We start from the raw sequence: 21,195 nt of genomic DNA on the forward strand, positions 1-21,195 counted from the left end.
GGTTGATCTTGAACTTTCACTTCCAGCTTGTCTATGCGGCGTTGAGCACATGTCAGCTCCTCTTGAAGATGGGTGATGTGCTTGTCGTTGAGCTTCAGCTGGGTCGTGAAGGCATAGCTTAGGAGCTGGTGATTTTGACTAGCTCCTCGTGGTTGGTGTTCTGGCTCGAATCTTGTGTCAGAAATCTTCTCAGAATTAGGATTATTATTAAAAATAATAACAGTTCAAGGGTCTTGGGGTGAGGCTGTCTGTCGTGCCTCTCAGCCAAGTGTTCCCATCTTCCCTTGGGCAAGGGGCTGCAGTCTGCGGCATGTTAGCACGCTGGGGAGAAGAGAGACTGACACAGATCTGTGTGGAGTAGAAACCTATGTGTGGTGGGACAACTAAGTGTTGTGTCAGTGATTTTGAACCACTAGTGTAGTGTGGTGATGACTGTGTTGGTCTCAGGGTATCTAGGTAGACTAGAGATGTGAAGACTTCGTCACTTCTAATGAGGAAGAGGAAAAGAGAGAAAAGGTGAAAAACAAATTCAATTAAAGAATCAATTCCTTTTTTTTCAAATGAGGAAAATTCTTTTTTTTTTCAATTAAATGTTATCAAGGAGGCAAACAATATTATTAAATCTCTGTTTTAGACAAACGAATATAATAATAATTATGATATCTCTTTCTTAGTCTGACAGGATTGACAACATACACCTTACAGTTGGACCGCTCACCAGGGAGGCTGCGAGGCAACGGTTGCCCAAAACTTCTCTCTATTAAATTGATCTCAGCGTTAGATGAGATGTTAAAATTTGGATTGCGTTTTCAAATGTGGGGAGGCTAGGAAGAACGAAAGAGTGTTTGATTACAATCAAATTCTTAAAGATGATTCGCCTTTTGCCAGGATTGTGTATTTCATTCACTTAGAATCGATTGATGGTTCTTACAGGTCCCTACAAATGTGAAAAGTGAAGAGGAAAGAAAGCAGAAGGGAAGGAGACAGTAGATTAAGTGGATCGGGTCCACTAGCAAGTTGTTATGCCCGACTACGAGTGGAGCGTTATTTTCAGTTGCTGCACAACTAATAACAAATAAATAAATTTCGGTGAAAGAGATTTGTCTCTCTAATTTATTTGAACTCGTAGTGAGGGATAACAATGTCTCCTATTAAGGCTCAGGTTTGTCGTTCCCAAGCTAGGATACACAGAGGAAAGAAAATGGTAAGACAAAGTAAACTTGAAAAGTAATAAATGGGTAAAATAAGCAAAAAATGAAATTAAATAAAGGATGAACTCTTTAGTTTTAGTAACTAAAAATAGTGGCTAAGTCTATAACCAAAACAGGAAGAAAGAGGGTAAAACGCAATAAAGTAATGAGTATAAGTCTAAATAGAATCTATTGATATGGGTAATAAATCAATTAGGTAGAATAAGTTTAAAACTTTCAAAGTTCAAGGCTTATTTGTACCTAAAATGATTAGGCCCAAACGAGAATACTAGGAGTAATGATCATATGAAATGATCTGAAGAGAAATTTGAATGATTCCAAATAAATTTAATGTTTTAATCAAATTTGAATTTGACACAATTAATAATTGTGAACTAGTATTTCCCTCTCTAGTAAAATGCAAATAAGTGGTAAGAAGTGAGAAATTAGATAAATAAGAAAGAGAAAGACCAACAAGTGTATTAGTTTAGATGTTTAAAGGGTTAAACCACTTTAGCTTTTCAAACACACACACACTGTATTCAACCACTGGATACTAATGCTAACTTCTAACCTTTGAGGCTAATGGCTTTAGCATAGGCTTCAATGTAAACACAACCGTTTCGTTAGCTTAGCAACAGTATGGAGTTTGTTTACAATAGCTTCGATGTGCTGCGCGTGCGCAGTTCAGAGTTGCTCCGGAAGTAGGTTAAGACTTCCGTGTCACGATCGTAACTGTGGCAACCAAAACAAACTCTAGTGGACTAGCACGTGAATGTTGCACTGCAATTACAGTTAAGCATGTTACATGAAATGTCGGCGCATTTCAACACTGTACAAATAACAACACCGCTTTTAGTTGGTTCTGCGATGTGGCGCTTAAACTCAGTTCGTTCAGAGTTTGATTAAACTTTATTCGAATCGCCGCTTCGTGCTGCATTCGAGGAAAACAGGGATCAGATCATAAAAGCCTGTGCCAGTTTCTCTGGACACATAAACAACAGGTTTGCTTCGCTGTTGGCACAAAGTTAACTTTAACTTTATCAAGCTTATAGCATAGATGATCTGACAATGGAACACGCACTGAAAATCAAACTATGAATAATAAGGCTTTGATCAAATAGAATTGAGGAACACGCTCAAAACTAATTTTATCCACCGATTTATTTCCTTTTAATTATTGCAGTTTCGCTCCGTTCTACTAACAGTAACTGAGATTCAGGAGTATAGCTATTGAATGACCTGGAACTCGCAAGACATCAATTCAGCTATAAAACAAGGCATTACAGAAAAGAGGAACACGCTCAATTTCAACCTTATTGTACAATCTCAGATAACTTTAAGTTCACTTACTGCAGTTGAACAATGGAGAGGCGGACTCAGGTTACAGCCTTCTCTGCGTTCATTCATTCATTCAAGCAGGCGCGCTGCTGACGTCACACACACACACCTAGTCTCGCTCAGAAGCGTCTCATCTTTCATCCACAGCAATGGAAAAGATTAAATAACTTGGTTTATGCTTACAATTTAGATTAATCTGCCCGCATTCTCCACCATTATTATGTAGGGTTTGATACATAAATATAATTTTAATTTAGCTCAAAGGGAATCATTTATGATTTTATAGGTAATTTGAACAGAATCACTGTTTTGCGGCTGATCACTGAGTCTTCCAGCGATTCACTGAACGAGCTGTATAACATCAACTCTGCACTGGATATTAAAATCCAAAATATAGTGAAAACACTATTAATAAGCACAGTAACAAGATTGGCAGATTAAGACATTAACTTGTAAGCACAAAACACAAGATACTTCTCTTTTGAATATAAATAAGACTTTATTTATATAAACCCAAGACATAAACTAATCTAACATGAACACACGCATTCACACATTCACACGTTGCAGAAAGAGAGAAAGGATGAGTTTAGAGAATGAGAATGTGAAATCCCAAGTTTATAGCAATATGTGCTATCGCATAGACCTGAACAACCATCAATCACTTAATTAACCCTCGCATTGAGTTTCTCAATGAGGCTAAAATTTATATTAAATGCACCAGTTCAGTTAGGATCTGGAGTTGTTTTACTTGCGTTGCCTTGTGTTACAGGGATTCCTTTCTGTCGTCGTCGTTGCAGGAAAGGGGTTTTCCGAGTTGGTGATTGGCTGGAAGTTCAGTAGTCTTTGAAGTGATGTCTTGGGAAGCCAATGGTTGGCGTTGGCTGAGGATGGTCTTGGAGTCCGTTGCTGGTTGAAGTTTGAAGCGGGTGCAGTCGGAGCTGGACTTTGCGGCAAACTTAACTTTTGAACACGAGACTCAACGGAAAGAAAAGAAACTAAAGTAAAAGAATAAAATGAGTAACGAGACTAGGTGGTTTTCTTCTCATCGTGGTGTTAAGTAGCAACTGGCCTGTAGGCCAGAGCACGCTCAAAGAGCGCTAAAACAGCGTCAAAACGCAGTGGCGAGAAGAAGAAGAGGAGAAGGAAGAAGGAAGAAGGAAGAAGGGCAGATTTGATGGTGTCCTGAGGTTTTAAACTCGGCTTTTGGACACATCCCATCTGGTGTCTTGACCAATTAGATAGGCTATTATCTTAGCTAGGGTTGTTCCTTCCATCATAAATCAGCATGTTATCTGGTCACATGGTCTGACTTTTCACACTCTTGCAAAGTATAATTTCGGATGTGATTTCTATAACCAGAATATGATACATTTGACAAAGAATCAGTTGGAAGAAACGTTTCAAGCTAGAATTGTCAAGCTCATACATACCAAACATGAATAAACCTTAAAGTCATTCAATAGTTATTAAAAAGACATACATAATATGTGCTTAAAACATGATAGTCTAATGTGTGGTTACATACATAATACAGTGTTATGTCTAGCAATGTCCTTTTAGGATGGTTTTATGTGCATATGAAAAGAAAGTCTCTGTATAGTTCTGTGGAGACCAAAAGACATGTTCTTTGGACAGAGGAATTTCAGTCTGGTTCTTTTGTCTTCTATGTGTGGGGAAAAGTCAATCTAAAGAAGCTTGTGATTTCTCTTGTGGAACACATGTGATGGCCATCTCTTTGACCATTAATCTTGATTATTTACCCCAAATTTGACGATCTCCTTCCTACGTTGGACTTATCAATAAGTGTTCTTTTGTCTTAAATGTTGCAAGCTGTTCTGGAAGAGGCTTGTTGGTTAGGCTTGCTCCAGAAATCGGAGATAGGAATCTTTACGATGTTGTCCTGTTCTCCTGGAATTTCAGCTCCTCATGTTTCGATGTTCTGAATGAATCTTAGTTTTGTCTGACTCGTTCTGACGCTACAAGAGTGACCAATCTGTGGACACTTCAAAAACATTTAAAAGACACGCATCAACTGATCTGAGGTACAACACTGGACAGAAAGTCAGACAGACAGACAGTTATATTGTTTTAGAAATATAATGGGGCTTCCATTTAACGACAGTAACTCGTCATGCTGTGCGGTGCAGCATCCAGAGTAGACGGCATCACTAATAAAAATGAGTTCTATTTGCTTTTGTCATGTCTGGTGTAGACATGGTTTAGATAAAATTAATAGAAACTGCTCCAGAAATCGGAGATAGGAATCTTTACGATGTTGTCCTGTTCTCCTGGAATTTCAGCTCCTCATGTTTCGATGTTCTGAATGAATCTTAGTTTTGTCTGACTCGTTCTGACGCTACAAGGAGTACTTGCAGCTGTTTTCAAACGAAAGTTTATTACACGTACCATTCCGACTGGTGTCTACTCGAGCTTTGAGGTACAACTTCTTCAAATTGACTTGGTACGTCCAGTTCTCCGTGTTAATATCTATCGCCCACCGCGTATTAACAATGACTTTCTAAATGAATTCTCTGACTTACTAGGAGAACTGATTCCACGGTTTGATTACATCTTATTGTTGGGTGATTTTAATATCCATTTATGTTGCCCCACTAAACCCCTGGTAACTGAATTTAAAAATCTTATTGATTCATTTGATTTTGTGCAGTGGGTGCAAGAGCCTACTCATGCTCATGGTCACACGTTGGACTTGGTTCTTTCACATGGATTCCAACTATCGGACATTGAAATCAGTGAAACTTGTTTTTCTGACCACAAACTGGTACTTTTTTCCTCTCGTTTTCCCGATCCAGTAGTTGCTACACCTTCAGTGACTCGGTTGAATCGTTATTTCTCCACTCAGTCATGTGAGAGATTTGCGGCCTCTTATGCAATAACTGATCCACCTGTGCCTGAACTGTCCTCTCCTGTGCAGTATGTGCACAAACTTTTTGATTTCTTCAATCAAAAATGTTTGTCTACTCTGAATCTTATTGCTCCGTTAAAACCCAAACTTATTGTTACTAAACCCCAGCCATGGCTTAATGATTCAACTTGTTTGCTCAGAAAGGCATGCAGAAGAGCAGAGCGAAAATGGTGTAAGGATAAATTACAGGTCTCATATGAAATGTGGAGAGATTCCTTATATAGAGCTGATAAAATGGCTGATAAAATGTAAAAACTGTAACTTGAATGCAATGTAAGTCGCTTTGGATAAAAGCGTCTGCTAAATGCATAAATGTAAAATGTAAATGTTATGTATCAGAGAGCTGTCAAGGCCGCCAAGTCCAAACATCTATCTGAGTTTATTGGTGACAATTTACACAGACCTAAAACCCTTTTCTCTGTTATTGATTCTGTGCTCAGTCCCCCTGTCAACATTTTTCCTGATGCTTCCGTATCACTGTGTGAACAATTCTGAACATTTTTTTAATGAGAAAACCGTTCAATTAAGATCTAACCTGCCCTTCGAGAACTCTGTTCAACCTGAGAGATCAAGTGGTCCAATGCTGTGGAACGATTTTCAGCCTGTTTCCTTTGAATCCTGTAAAGGCATTGTTGAACGTCTAAGATCGACTTCATCTTCTCAAGATATCATTCCATCTAGATTTCTAAAACAGATTTTCAGTACCATTGGACATGATCTTTTAACTGCTTTTAACACTAGTCTAATTACTGGGGTCATTCCTGATTGCCTAAAAGACTCCATTATTAAAGAGGCCCAATCTTGATTCTTCGAATTTCATTAACTTTAGGCCTATATCAAACTTGCCATTTCTTTCTAAGATTCTTGAGAAAATTGTGTTGACCCAGCTGCAGTCCCATTTGATGTCAAATAATATTCTTGAAAAATTCCATTCGGGTTTTAAGTCTCAACACAGCACAGAAACTGCACTTTTAAAAGTTGTAAATTATATTTTACTAGAAACAGATAAAGGGAGTGCTGTGGCTTTGGTGCTTCTAGACTTAAGCTCTGCATTTGATATGGTTGACCACATTATCTTGATTTCCAGGTTGGAGAGCTGTGTTGGGTTACAGGGAAAGGTATTGAAATGGTTTCAATCTTTTTTAACTAACAGAAGCTTTAGTGTTTCTATTGGCCAACATAGTTCATCCTCACACCCACTTGCTTGTGGGGTGCCACAGGGCTCAATTCTTGCTCCAGTTTTATTCTCTATATTCATGCTGCCAATGGGTGCTATCTTTGAGAAATATGGAGTGTCCTTCCATATTTATGCGGATGATACTCAGCTGTATTTTCCCTTGCAGCATGAAAGTAAAGAATGCTTAGGACCTCTGTTAAATTGTCTAAACGAATTACAAATATGGCTAAAGCAGAATCTTTTAGTGTTAAACGAGAACAAAACCGAAATCATTTTGTTTGGTTCAAAGTCATATGAAGACTATGCTCTTCATTTTGGTCATCTCTCTTCCTATTTTACACCCTGTGCTAAAGATCTTGGTGTTGTTTTTGATTGCAACCTGGGTTTTGAGAAACAAATTAGTGCAGTGATCAAATCAAGTTTCTTCCACTTACGGCGTTTATCAAAAATCAAATCTTTACCTTCTGTAAAACAGTTTGAACAGATTATCCACTTGTTTGTTCTATCTCGTTTAGATTACTGTAACTCACTATACTATGGTATCAGTCAGTCTTCTATAATGCGTTTACAGACGGTCCAAAATGCTGCTGCAAGATTGACTACAGGCAGACGAAGGTTCGACCACATCTCGCCCATTCTTATTTCCCTAAACTGGTTACCAGTCAAATCTAGAATTACTTTTAAAATTTTAACTTTTGTTTTTAAATCTCTGCAAAATCAAGTTCCATCACATCTCTCCGAGGCAATCTCTACTTATAAACCAAATAGGTCCCTAAGATCCAGTAATATTGGCCTCCTCTCTGTTCCTAGATCTACGTTCCATTGCAGAGGTGATCGAGCTTTCGCTGTTGCTGGTCCTAGTCTATGGAACAAATTACCAGCTTCTATCAGAGCTGCGCCCTCTTTGCCTGTATTTAAATGTTGGCTTAAAAAACATCTTCTGTCGATAGCTTTTATCTAGCCATGTCAATTGTATTGTTATGCTGTGTTTTGATGTTCTGTTGTCTCTTATCTGTTTTATTTTAGTTGTATTGTACAGCACTTTGGATCAACTGGTAGTTGTGTGAAAGTGCTTTATAAATAAATAAAGAAAGAAAAGAAAGACTCTGCATTTACTGAACAGCTTAACTCAGTCACATCGCTCAGTGTTACACTTAAAAGGGTCCGTGATACAACATGAGTCAAATAACAATCACATTGTTCCATTCAGTACAATGCACTGAATGCATTTCATTACCTGGATAACTGGATGGACTTAACCAGCAGTAGATTATGTCAGACCATTTTATATATATTTTTAACACTAAACATAGTATCAGTTCTGTTTTGATTCTTTCTTTGGCTTGAAATGTTTTGTTATCTTTTAATACCAGCGAAGCAATGCTCTATATTAATATTTTGAGGTTTTAGAAACAAGCAAATAAATTTTAAGCTGAAGCTACACAGGACAGAGTAACCCACACCATGAAACAATTACTTGAGTTTCCAAATGAGAAAAAAAATTTGATTGGTTTAACAGTGCTGTTTGACAGCAATGTTGGCGCATCCATGCACCTGAGTGAGCTGAGGACAATCAAATGAGGCCAAAAGTTTATGTGGGCCGTGACACGTGGGAATAAACTTCTCCGTCAGGCACACTGTGGCATACCCTGCAATATCACTGTGAAAGAAAGAAAAAGATTATTTAATACTACTGTGATTATTATATTGTACTTTTTTTGGATTGAATAATCACTGTCTAGCAATAATAATTTATATAATTAAGTGAAAATTAAAAAGAATAATGCAAAATGAATTTATTATTTAATTAAACAATTAATGGAATTCATTTTACCCATAGTTGATAACTCTGGCATGCGGCAGTCCAACTCCCACAAAGCGGAATACACCGTTCCTCAGGACACAAGGCAGTGGATTCTGGAAAGTGACTTTGATTGGCACTTCTTGACCCACGACAGCATCACAAACAGGCTGAGAAGAACCACATACAAGACACAATTTAGCACTAAATGATTTCAAACAATCAAAAGATTTATCAGTTGAACCATAACTTTGAACTCACAGCGATTACAAGGTCTGGTGTGCGCAGTCTGAAGCTGTACTGGGTGGCCAGAACCTGCTTAGTCTGAGTCACGTGTCCAAAGAGGTTGAGCATCAGAGAGGCGTGATCCACCACGTGTTCCCTATACTCTTCATAACTCAGGGTCCAATCCAGAGTTCTGCCTATAGTGGGAAAAAGTGACAAATATTGAATGAATACTCAGGTCTCTTTACCCATAAGCTATGTTATAGCAACTGTGCAGTCTCATCTATTGCAACTATTACATTTTTTTTTTTTTTTTTAATTACTCACATTCAGAGGGCTTAAGCTCAATGCATGTCTGGTCTCTCTTCAGGAAGGTCTTCCTGACTCCGGTGTAGTACATGGCTGCAGCGTGGCTGTGGAGGGTGATGCTAGGAGCTGAGCTGCATTTGTTTTTTAGATTGATGCAAAGCACAGCTTCTTTGTCAACACATGGTCCATCCCCTTTCAGGTTAACTTCACAGACAACATCCTCAGCACTGGGCAGTGGGTATGTGCATCTTCTTAAGCCATGACGAAGAGCTGTTTCCAAAGCAGTGCACTTCTCAGAACAACCTAATCAATGAAAGTAGAAGGAAAATTTAGAGAGGAATGAATCACAGAAGAAACACAAACTTTCATCACTAGTATAAGCACCATGGTGTTGAGAGTTGAACCGGATGTTTTAAGAGGTTTTTGTGGTTGTTTTATGTGGTTTTTACCAAGTGGGTGTTTGTAGAGGTTTGTGATGTCTATTCAGATGGTATTTTTATGTTTTAAAAAGGGCTGTCAAGTGTTATTAAAAAAAATACAAATAAAATCTAATTAATTACATAATGTGCCGATTAATTAATCAAATAAATGAGATTAATTAATTAACATGCACGTCATGTGCCAATTAATTAAAAATAAAGTTATTATTAAAGATAAGTTATCACTGTGTTAATTTAGAAAAAAAACACTGAATAGACATTACAAAAAAGTAGCTTTTAGAAACAAAAAAATTAATTCAACATACAAAAATACAAATAAATAGTTAAATTATTTTAAAAAGAAACAATACTCTAAATTAAAAACTAAAAGCGACAGTAGGTGGTGGCAAATCCCTGTCTTAATATGTGAGTCATTCATGGATTCGTTCAAATTCATTCAGAAACGAAGCAAGTGACTGCCTTTATGAATGGATCACCGAATCATTGATTCACTGGATTCGTTTAAAAACGTGGATTCATTAATGAAATCCACTGTTGTCTGTGTGTTGATCAGAGACGTAATTAAAATGTCATTAAAATATCATTTTAAAATTACATTTTAAAACCAGTCAGGGCTATAGAAATGCATCTTAATATTTACAAGTAAATCTCAATATTATGCGTAGGCTACCCTACTTTATATCTGACCCCCCCAAACCCCCCCCACATCTAGTTTGGATGTCCATCAGGGGAGATCAAGCCTTCTTTAGGGGGGGAAACTATACTGTAAAAAAGCACCGTCTTTCGGATGAGACGTTAAACCGAGGTCCTGACTCTCTGTGGTCATTAAAAATCCCATGACACTCATCGTAAAGAGTAGGGGTGTAACCCCGGTGTCCTGGCCAGATTCCCTCCACTGGCCCTTATCAATCATGGCTTCCCAATAATCCCCATCCACTTGATTGGCTCTATGACACTCTCTCCTCTCCACCTGTAGCTCATGTGTGGTGAGCACACCGGCGCCGTTGTCCTGTGGCTGCCGTCGCATCATCCAAGTGGATGCTGCACACTGGTGGTGGTTGAGGAGAGATCCCCCCCCCCCCACATGATTGTAAAGCGCTTTGGGTGTATTGCAATACACAATAAAGCGCTATATAAATGCCTCATTCATTCATTGTCTACACCGGACGTGAGCGAAGCGAATAAGATGTAGACAACAGTAGTAAAACTAATATGATAATATACTAAATATTCTCAGTTTTATTTACTCATTCTTACAGTATATCTTGAATTGAAGTATATATTTATTAGTATTCTCCCAAAGATATCATAAACATTCTGTAAGTAAAGTATGTCTGTTTATTTCTTACTGACCCTGTTTGTTAATCTTGTTATATTAAGAGAGCATATTAAGAGATGCAAGGCAGAAAATATATATTTTTAATTATTATTTTATTCTATAACATACATTTGAAAGAACAGAGCTCCTTTCAACAAAGAGATTAAATAAGAGGTTTAAGGCAAAATTAGCTCTGATACATACAGTAATAGTGGATTATTGGATTATAGTTAAGAGTCCATTATTCTTACATTTATTTCTCATGATTTTCTGAACAAGGATGACTCTTTGATATATGACTGTAAGGCAGTTATTAAATAGAATGACTCATAAAATTGGAAAGCAGAGTATGGAAATTCACATGCAAGAGAATTAATGAAAAATTATGTTAAATTGCCATGTTTTAAATTTTAATTTCTTTTTTTTCCCTTTTCCCTGACAGAAGATAAAACATTGCTTCAGGCCCCTACAGCGACCCCTGAAGTAATGAGGAAAGAGATGTCTCTTATTTGAAGTGGAGGTAAGGAATATGATTTTGTAACTTCAATTCAGTATGTACCTTTGGATTAAATGTATCAGCTATATTATAGAAGGGCTTGTCAAGCATGTCATGATTTATTATTATTGTTTTTTAATATAACATAATTGTTCATCATCCCTGATCTGAACCTCATGCTCCACCCAGAAGACATATGAGAAAATAAGGAGAAATATCCTTAATGAGGCTAATTAAATCAATATGACCCAAAATCATCCATAAATCATCAGTCCAGTACATTTTTAAAGGAACAATGACTCTACAAGGATTTAAGAAAATTAATATGACATAACTATAGTGTGTTTAGTGATTCTGGTCCAACATGACAGAAAACAGCAAAAGCTCCATCCATCCATCTATTTATTTTTGAAAGCAGTTCAATAGCTGTTTTTGGCTTGTGCAGGGATCATGACTGGATGATCAGAGATGTGCTCCTCCACCTCCTCCCACCAGAGACCCTACAGTCTCAGATGAAGACTTCTTCAGCCTCATTCTTCACTTCCGGGTCAAATGGATAGATGAGCAGAGAGTCATCTTACCGTCAGACACAAGACCCCTTCAGAACAATCCTGACTGACATATTCTTTATGAAGCCAGAATGCTATTTTTGGACCTTGCAACCTCACTGAAGTCTTACTCATGAATCATTGCCTTGTTGAAAATCAGAGCCTACAAGATGATTTCTCTTCTCACTTAACAAGATTTTTGGAGGAGATGCATGAAGTTCTTTTATTCTCGCTACTACCATGATCTGAACTGGATTCAGACATTTCTGTGCAGAATATATGCTTATATTCAGACCAAGACCGAACTCTCTTTCTCAGGGATTCAGTACAACATACTGAATGCATTTAATTTACCTGGATGGACTTAACCAGCAGTAGATTATGTCAGACCATTTTATATATATATTTTTAAGACTAAACGTAGTATAAGTTCTGTTTTGATTCTTTCTTTGACTTGAAAAGTTTTATGTTATTTTTAATACCAGTGAAGCAATGCTCTGTATTAATATTTTGAGGTTTTAGAAACAAGCAGTCTGCAAAAGTTTGGATTTATGTAAATATAAAATTCTATGTTCTGGAAAGTATATAAGACAAGAATGTATTACTAAATTTAAATGACAAGAGGGGAATAAAGCTTCATTTTAATAGATCCTGCTCAATTACACATCACAAACTGACACAGTTTAGAATGCTGGAAATATTTTATTTGAAGCTGAAGCTACACAGGACAGAGTAACCCACACCATGAAACAATTACTTGAGTTTCTAAATGAGAAAAAAAAAAAGAAACAGTTAATGACTGTTTAGAATGACATTTGCAATCTCGCAAACTCATAAGTGCCAATCTCCCCAAAAAAAAAATCTGAAAAGATGAAGATAACAGTGTCTTGTATAAAGCATAAGTGCAATTGTCCTGCATCATGACTAAATGCACTGTGAGAAGTTTAATGTTTACAGCTTGTAGGTTAAGAGAAACTAACAGCCGTTATCTAATTCAGTTTTATGTTAGTGCTTTATATTCAGCGGAGCCGTGACATTTCCTTGACGTTTGTTTTAGTAATTTGATTGGTTTAACAGTGCTGTTTGACAGCAATGTTGGCGCATCCATGCACCTGAGTGAGCTGAGGAGAATCAAATGAGGCCAGAAGTTTATGTGAGCCGTGACACTTGGGAATAAACTTCTCCGTCAGGCACACTGTGGCATGCCCTGCAATATCACTGTGAAAGAAAGAAAAATATTTTTTAATACTACTGTGATTATTATAATGTACTTTTTTTTGGATTGAATAATCACTGTCTAGCAATAATAATTTATATAATTAAGTGAAAATTAAAAAGAATAATGCAAAATGAATTTATTATTTAATTAAACAATTAATGGAATTCATTTTACCCATAGTTGATAACTCTGGCATGCGGCAGTCCAAGTCCCGCAAAGCGGAATACACCGTTCCTCAGGACACAAGGCAGTGGATTCTGGAAAGTGACTTTGACTGGCACTTCTTGACCCAAGACAGCATCACAAACAGGCTGAGAAGAACCACATACAAGACACAATTTAGCACTAAATGATTTCAAACAATCAAAAGATTTATCAGTTGAACCATAACTTTGAACTCACAGCGATAACAAGGTCTGGTGTGCGCAGTCTGAAGCTGTACTGGGTGGCCAGAACCTGCTTAGTCTGAGTCACGTGTCCAAAGAGGTTGAGCATCAGTGAGGCGTGATCCACCACGTGTTCCCTATACTCTTCATAACTCAGGGTCCAATCCAGAGTTCTGCCTATAGTGGTTAAACGTGACAAATATTGAATGAATACTCAGGTCTCTTTACCCATAAACTATGTTATAGCAACTGGGTGGTCTCATCTATTGCAACTGTTAACATTTTTTTTTTAATTACTCACATTCAGAGGAATTGAGCTCAATGCATGTGTGGTCTCTCTTCAGGAAGGTCTTCCTGACTCCGGTGTAGTACATGGCTGCAGCGTGGCTGTGGAGGGTGATGCTACGAGCTGAGCTGCAATTGTTTCTTAGATTGATGCAAAGCACAGCTTCTTTGCCAATATATGGTCCATCCCCTTTCAGGCTGACTTCACAGACAACATCCGCAGCACTGGGCAGTGGGTATGTGGATCTTCTTAAGCCATGACGAACAGCTGTTTCCAAAGCAGTTAACTTCTCAGAAGAACCTGATCAATGAAAGTAGAAGGAAAATTTAGAGAGGAATGAATCACAGAAAAAACACCAACCTTCATCACTAGTATAAGCACCATGGTGTTGAGAGCTGAACCGGATGTTTTAAGAGACATGCATGTGGTTTTTACCAAGTGGGTGTTTGTAGAGGTTTGTGATGTCTATACGTTGATCTGAGCCGATAGCCTTGGTGCTGATGCAGTGACCTACTACATCCTTCTCAACGTGGACAACACCAAATGTACCATCACATCTCCTCTGCCAGTAAACTTTATCATTATTCACCTAGAACATAAAGAGACAAACAAGAATCATAAGTTATATGTCATTATAATCGCTGTATGACACAATGGTAAATTAAAGGAATTAACGCACTTCTGCAAAAAGGAAGGGTGCATTATGCTTCATGAAGACCTGCCCGCTGCGGATCGCAGCAACAGAGGTGGGGCCGCAGCGGAAGAAGCCCTGGCTGGTCAGTTGAGGAGTGGAATCAAGCACCTGCCAACCTCCGAAACCAGATGGTAGGTCTGATCTAGTCATCCAGGCCTCATTCCACACGTGGTAGTTCCTACATGGAACAGAACATTAAAGAAATACAAACACATAATGCACATTCAGAGGAACTCTTTAGGACATCACAAACGGTAATGTCGCTTACCAGATTGAATCACGGTTCATGTGGTCCATCAGCTGGAATTTCTCATCGAAATAGACGTCAGTTGTCAAACTAACATCAGTGTCATGAGCAGAAAAGAAGTTTGAAACTGGGCGAGCAGGAATACCCAAACACCTCAACACTACGAGAAAGAGAAGAAGAATATAAGTGCATTACATCTACAATCATTTTCTTAAAACCTTTTCTCCTTGTCCAGTCTGCAGGAAGTCTTACGTGTGTTGGTGACTCCAGCAAAGGCCAAGCTCTGTCCATATCTGACAGGTACTCCTCCACATTTGTAGTATTGTCTCAGGATGGCACTGCTGCTGCACCAGGATGTCGGAGCAATTCCATCTCCATAGCAGTTTGACCAGTTACCCATCAGCACACCACAGTTTTTGTTGGCAATAACCTGACAAGGAGAGATGATTAAAACTATTTTCACGAGTTCACACTTACATATAATAAACTGAGTAAAGGTTATGCATATTTGGTGAGCTGTCCAGGGAGAGGGCTCTGAGCTCGGTAATTACTCCCGAGCCCAGGGTACTTCCCCTGTCCGTGGAGAGGGGTCCGAGCTCGGCATTTAGCTCGGACCCAGAGCATTCCCCCCGAGTGCTCCTCCCCGTGCTGGGGTAGAAACAGGCTGAAGGTGAGGAGTCGGGGTGGTGGAGGGATGCTGGAAGACGAGAGATAATGAAGGTAAGACTGTTTTGATTATTTATAGGTGTTCTCTCTCGTGCTGATTGGATAGGTGTAGGGGTGACCTGAATAGTCGACTATTCGATGCTTCGATTCGAGGAGCCTGATTCGACTCCCAATCTCACAGTCGAATATTCGCTGGGTGTTATGATCATACCATTTTGGCTATATGGGGGTGCTCAATGTCTGATTTGACATAGAACTACCGGTTTTCTCCAAATAAATTAATATACAGCCTATTATGATAATGCTGTAAATAAGAATCTGAAAAGAAAAAAGCTTTAAATACATATTTTAACGTGCCTGAATAAATCCAACCACCCCTATAGATTTAAGTTTCACTTTCCATAATCCGTGACCGACAGAGGAGCATCTTGGCAGTAAGGATTTAAAACTTTTAACAAGACTCAAACTGACGCAGAGTGAAAGACTGGATTTTTTTTTCGATCAGGTAGGATACAAGTGATTTCAAAACATTTCAGCCGGTTTATATATATCGTGTATATATTATTTATCTCGTATAAGATGCATTTGGTTGAGTCGCTGCAGTAAAGCGCTTTATTGAACAGTGCTTTAGTGCGCAGCGCGAGCAGGACAAACAACTATGCAGAATAGTAATAACTATGACTGGGACTGTCATATACCCATAACATTATAATGAGAACACTATTATAATAAAACGCTGTGAATTTTTAGAGTTTAGTTCCCGTGTTTCTGCACGTTGTTGCGTCAAGAACTCGTCCACAAAAGGAGTTCAGAGCCGCGCAGACACGTTCATGCATCGGGGCGTTTTGTGCATATAGCCTATAAGTTGTTATATTAACGTTATGTTGTATAAATAATGAAGCGTATTTTATATGAGATAAATGAGTTAAATTCCATTGATTAAAAACCTTCTATCAAATGATTAATTCTACTGGTCATTCAGCGCGCGCAGCTCAAAACAGAAATGCAGAACATTAATAACTGTCATATACATAACGTTATAATAAGAGCACTATTGTAAAAAATGTTGTGAATTCTTAGGGTTTCGCTGACGTTTAATGTTAACTATATTTTAATCAAAACATAAAACATTATTCACTCCATCTGTATCTGCGAGGCGTCCATTACACATTTTCCCTGTGTGTTAAAGTCAGTATTTATGACTGTCTAATGTCTGACTTGACTCTTGGTAATGTATTTTGCCCCGCCCCTAAACATATGATTCGACTATAAAAATCCTTAGTCGGGGACACCCCTAGATAGGTGATGTAATTACTGATGATGAATTGGCCATGTTAATTATCTGTGCATGCTCCTCCCGAAATTTGTTAATAAAACATCACATATTTTGAATGCAGGAACCACACTCAGAAGAGAACAAATTGGACCATTGTAAAGGCTTTCCGATATGAAATCAGGGTATTGATCAGAAAAAAAATGAAGACTCACCATGTCAGACAGCACTCTGGAAATGCTAATGGGGTTTCCCCATCCTGAGCAAGGTGTACCGCTCCTCTCCAACACATACATACATGCAGGCAAGATTCCCTCCTCAAACTAAAAATCAGACAGAGGAGAGAGGAAATTGAAAAATTTGCCATGCTGTCTCTTGTAGAGTAGAGCTTATTCTTTACAATTATATCTCAGACGCTTCAGATGCTTCAAGAGAAATGGAATGTGAAAAGACATTTCCAGCAGAAACCCCAATAGGTTCCAACACTTTTGATGCACACCCTTGTTATTTATGGGGTTACGTAGACACTAGAAAAATAAAATTTTTGTTGTTTGTGCCATTTTCTTGTGACACACTATTCCCACTGAAATCAGTGGATTCACAGCGGCTCTCTGACATAATGTTAACTAATGTGTAAGCACTTTTGTAATGTATGAGTGAAAGTCTGGCTCTTACTTGACCAAAGTGCCATGTTTTGCAGGCAATCTGCTGCTTAGTTCCATAGTAGATTCTGCCCATGTCATTCAGCACATACTCAGCTCTCTCCGCCTCATCACTCAGGTACACACAGTCATCTGATAAAGAGAACATTGCACTTTAAGCAAATAATCAGGTTCATGATTATTTTAAAAAGTGTAATGAAACGCATACCTTTACACCAGGGGTTGAACAGCATGTAAATGTCATTTTCAGGAACATAAGGTAAAGTGAATCTGCCTCCTGCACAGTGTGTCACGACACTGAGTTGGTATCGTCCAACGCAAGCAGTCGAAAGAGAGTGCACAGACAGTCTGATTCGGTTTTGTACTCGTTCCACAATCTTTGCCCCCCAGCAGCCACTACTGAATTCTTCCACTATTGGAACGATCACATGTGTGCCGTCCCGGATGGATGGGATGTGACCTGTAAAACACACAGAAGAACAAGAGATTTCAATGATGGTAGAAATGTTGGTTCGGCTTCTCACGTGTTCTTTCTGTACATGTTATTTCTTGCCATGTTTCCGCATTCTTTTGGTCATAACCAACCTAGTTTGAGCTCCAGGTGAAGCTTGTCAGAACTGGGATTGAAAGGACGGCACAGATCAACCCACATATTGAAAGACTGTCCTCTGCGGACGATGAGACGATCATCAAGGAAACAATGTGTGTGATGCTCCTGACGATTCAGTCCAGTCCTGCATGTGATAAGGTCAACCTTACTCACCCGGAGGAGAGCACCTGAGAAAATGAAAACAGCAGAAAACAGGTAATTTATTATCAAACAAATAATTAATTGAGTTATGATTAAGAATAAGACATTTCCCATCATGCATTGCAGAACAAAGAAACAGAAAACACAAAGACTCTTACTCTCTACTCCACAGACTCGTGTGCCTGCGAAATCATCCACATATCCCTTGACAACAACTTCCTTTTTCTCATATTCATGGCTTGTAGTGACAGAGCTGCAAGAAGTAGTGTGTGGAGTAACGAAAGGAGTAGCGCATGAGTTAACATAAGGGCTGACGTATGAGTCAACACCAGAGTCAACATATGGGTGAGAATAAGAGATAGCGTAAGGGTTAACACCCGAGTTAACATATGGGTGAGCAAAAGAGATAGCGTAAGGGTTAACACCAGAGTTAACATATGGGTGAGCATAAGACATAGCGTAAGGGTTAACGCCAGAGTTAACATATGGGTGAGCATAAGAGATAGCGTAAGGGTTAACACCAGAGTTAACATATGGGTGAGCATAAGAGATAGCACATGGGTTAATGGAAGGGTTGTTGTAAACCGATGAGTAGCATCCTGCTCTCCTGTAGTGATCGTCCTGCAGTCTAATGGCTGGGAAACGGCCAACGGTGCAGAGGCTTTTGCATGGGTTGTATGCAAAAGGCATGCTGCGCAAAAATGAAAGAAATGAGAGACATGAGTATGATCTGTAATCGGTCAGTAGATGGTTAATAAATTCATGAATGAGGTCTCTTTGTTCCTAAAAAAAAAAAAAAAAAAATCAGATCTCCAGTTTCTTTTTAAGCTGTTTTTACTGGACAGCAAAAACATATCATCCTAACATTAGTTTGGTTTCTTGAGAACATTAGGCTGTTCCCAAAAGGCACTTTTTTTTTTTTTTTAACTATATAACCATATAACCATAAATATATAATCATACCAGAAAAGAAATGTCTTCAGAAATACTAATCCGCTAAAGATGTTGTTGGGTTTTTAACCAACTTTTGATGCACAAAAGCAGCCTATGAATTCTAGATGTCAGCTTTCTAATAGCAATTCATAATAAGTTTCAAACAGTGTCTGAGATGATTACTTACATGGTTTTAGTTCTTGTCTGTTCAAGAGAAACTGAACCAAAAACTTGAAGTGCTGCAGCAAGTGAACAGTAAGTCCTGCTTTAACCAGCTCGTTGCTCAACCTGTTGTTTGTCTCCACAGCAGACGAGATATTTATACTACATCTCCATCTCCTCCCCATCCACAGCTCATAGCTGAAGAGTGTGAGTAATTGTTCTCTTAACAAAGAGATGAAAGGATTTTGAGTTATGTTAATTTTTACTAATTAATGGGACAAATTAACATCTTAGTTTAATTGTTCTGAACTTTTAAACTTTAAACTTTGAGTCATTTTCTAATAATTTTCCAGATTAAAACTTGTCTACACCAGACGTGAGTGAAGCGAATAAGATGTAGACAACAGTAGTAAAACTAATATGATCATATACTCAATATTCTCATTCTCAGTCATTCTTACAGTATATCTTGAATTGGAGTATATATATATATATATATATATATATATATATTAGTATTCTCCCAAAGATATCATAAACATTCTGTAAGTAAAGTATGTCTGTTTATTTCTTACTGACACTGTTTGTTAATCTTGTTATATTGAGAGATGCTAGGCAGAAAATATATATATTTTTAATTATTATTATTATTTTATTCTATAACATACATTTGAAAGAACAGAGCTCCTTTCAACATAGAGATTAAATAAGAGGTTTAAGGCAAAATTAGCTCTGATACATACAGTAATAGTGGATTATTGGATTATAGTTAAGAGTCCATTATTCTTACATTTATTTCTCATGATTTTCTGAACAAGGATGACTCTTTGATATATGACTGTAAGGCAGTTATTAAATAGAATGACTCATAAAATTGGAAAGCAGAGTATGGAAATTCACATGCAAGAGAATTAATGAAAAATTATGTTAAATTGCCATGTTTTAAACTTTAATTTCTTTTTTTACTTCCCCTTTTTCCTGACAGAAGATAAAATGTTGCTTCAGGCCCCTACAGCGGCCCCTGAAGTAATGAGGAAAGAGATGTCTCTTATTTGAAGTGGAGGTAAGGAATATGATTTTGTAACTTCAATTCAGTATGTACCTTTGGATTAAATGTATCAGCTATATTATAGAAGGGATTGTCAAGCATGTCATGATTTATTATTATTATTTTTTTTAATATAACATAATTGTTCATCATCCCCGACCTGAACCTCATGCTCCACCCAGAAGACATATGAGAAAATAAGGAGAAATAGCCTTAATAAGGCCAATTAAATCAAAATGACCCAAAATCATCCATAAGTCATCAGTCCAGTACATTTTTAAAGGATCAATGATTCTACAAGGATTTAAGAAAATTTATATGACATAACTATAATGTGTTTAGTGATTCTGGTCCAACATGACAGAAAACAGCAAAAGCTCCATCCATCCATCCATTTATTTTTGAAAGCACATGTTCAATAGCTGTTTTTGGCTTGTGCAGGGATCATGACTGGATGATCAGAGATGTGCTCCTCCACCTCCTCCCACCAGAGACCCTACAGTCTCAGATGAAGACTTCTACAGCCTCATTCTTCACTTCCGGGTCAAATGGATAGATGAGCAGAGAGTCATCTTACCGTCAGACACAAGACCCCTTCAGAACAATCCTGACTGACATGTTCTTTATGAAGCCAGAATATTATTTTAGGACCTTGCAACCTCACTGAAGTCTTACTCATGAATCATTGCCTTGTTGAAAATCAGAGCCAACAAGATGATTTCTCTTCTCACTTAACAAGATTTTTGAAGGAGGAGATGCATGAAGTTCTTTTATTCTCGCTACTACCATGATCTGAACTGGATTCAGACGTTTCTGTGCAGAATATATACTTATATTCAGACCAAGACCGAACTCTCTTTCTCAGGGATTCAGTACAACATACTGAATGCATTTAATTTACCTGGATAGACTTAACCAGCGGTAGATAATGTCAGACCATTTTATATATATTTTTAAGACTATTGTATCAGTTCTGTTTTGATTCTTTCTTTGACTTGAAATGTTTTATGTTATCTTTTAAGAGCAGCGAAGCAATGCTCTATATTAATATTTTGAGGTTTTAGAAACGAGCAGTCTGCAAAAGTTTGGATTTA

At 37.9% G+C, this 21,195-nt stretch overlaps 1 protein-coding gene across 1 annotated transcript; it reads right to left on the bottom strand.

The window, feature by feature from the left end:
- Nucleotides 1-8,147: 8,147 nt before the first annotated feature.
- Nucleotides 8,148-18,648, bottom strand: LOC131532273 (protein-glutamine gamma-glutamyltransferase K-like). Its single transcript, XM_058763793.1, has 13 exons — nt 18,117-18,648; nt 17,793-17,984; nt 17,416-17,667; nt 17,221-17,339; nt 16,761-16,868; nt 14,859-15,036; nt 14,628-14,766; nt 14,345-14,537; nt 14,101-14,254; nt 8,991-9,275; nt 8,700-8,860; nt 8,472-8,608; nt 8,148-8,297 (listed from the first exon to the last, which is right to left on the bottom strand). Exons 1-13 carry the CDS (start codon nt 18,646-18,648, stop codon nt 8,150-8,152), a joined length of 2,598 nt encoding a protein of 865 aa, XP_058619776.1. The 3' UTR covers nt 8,148-8,149.
- Nucleotides 18,649-21,195: the final 2,547 nt, after the last annotated feature.

This window comes from Onychostoma macrolepis, chromosome 23 (assembly GCF_012432095.1).
Source record: "Onychostoma macrolepis isolate SWU-2019 chromosome 23, ASM1243209v1, whole genome shotgun sequence".
In the NCBI taxonomy this organism is placed as follows: Eukaryota; Metazoa; Chordata; class Actinopteri; order Cypriniformes; family Cyprinidae; genus Onychostoma; species Onychostoma macrolepis.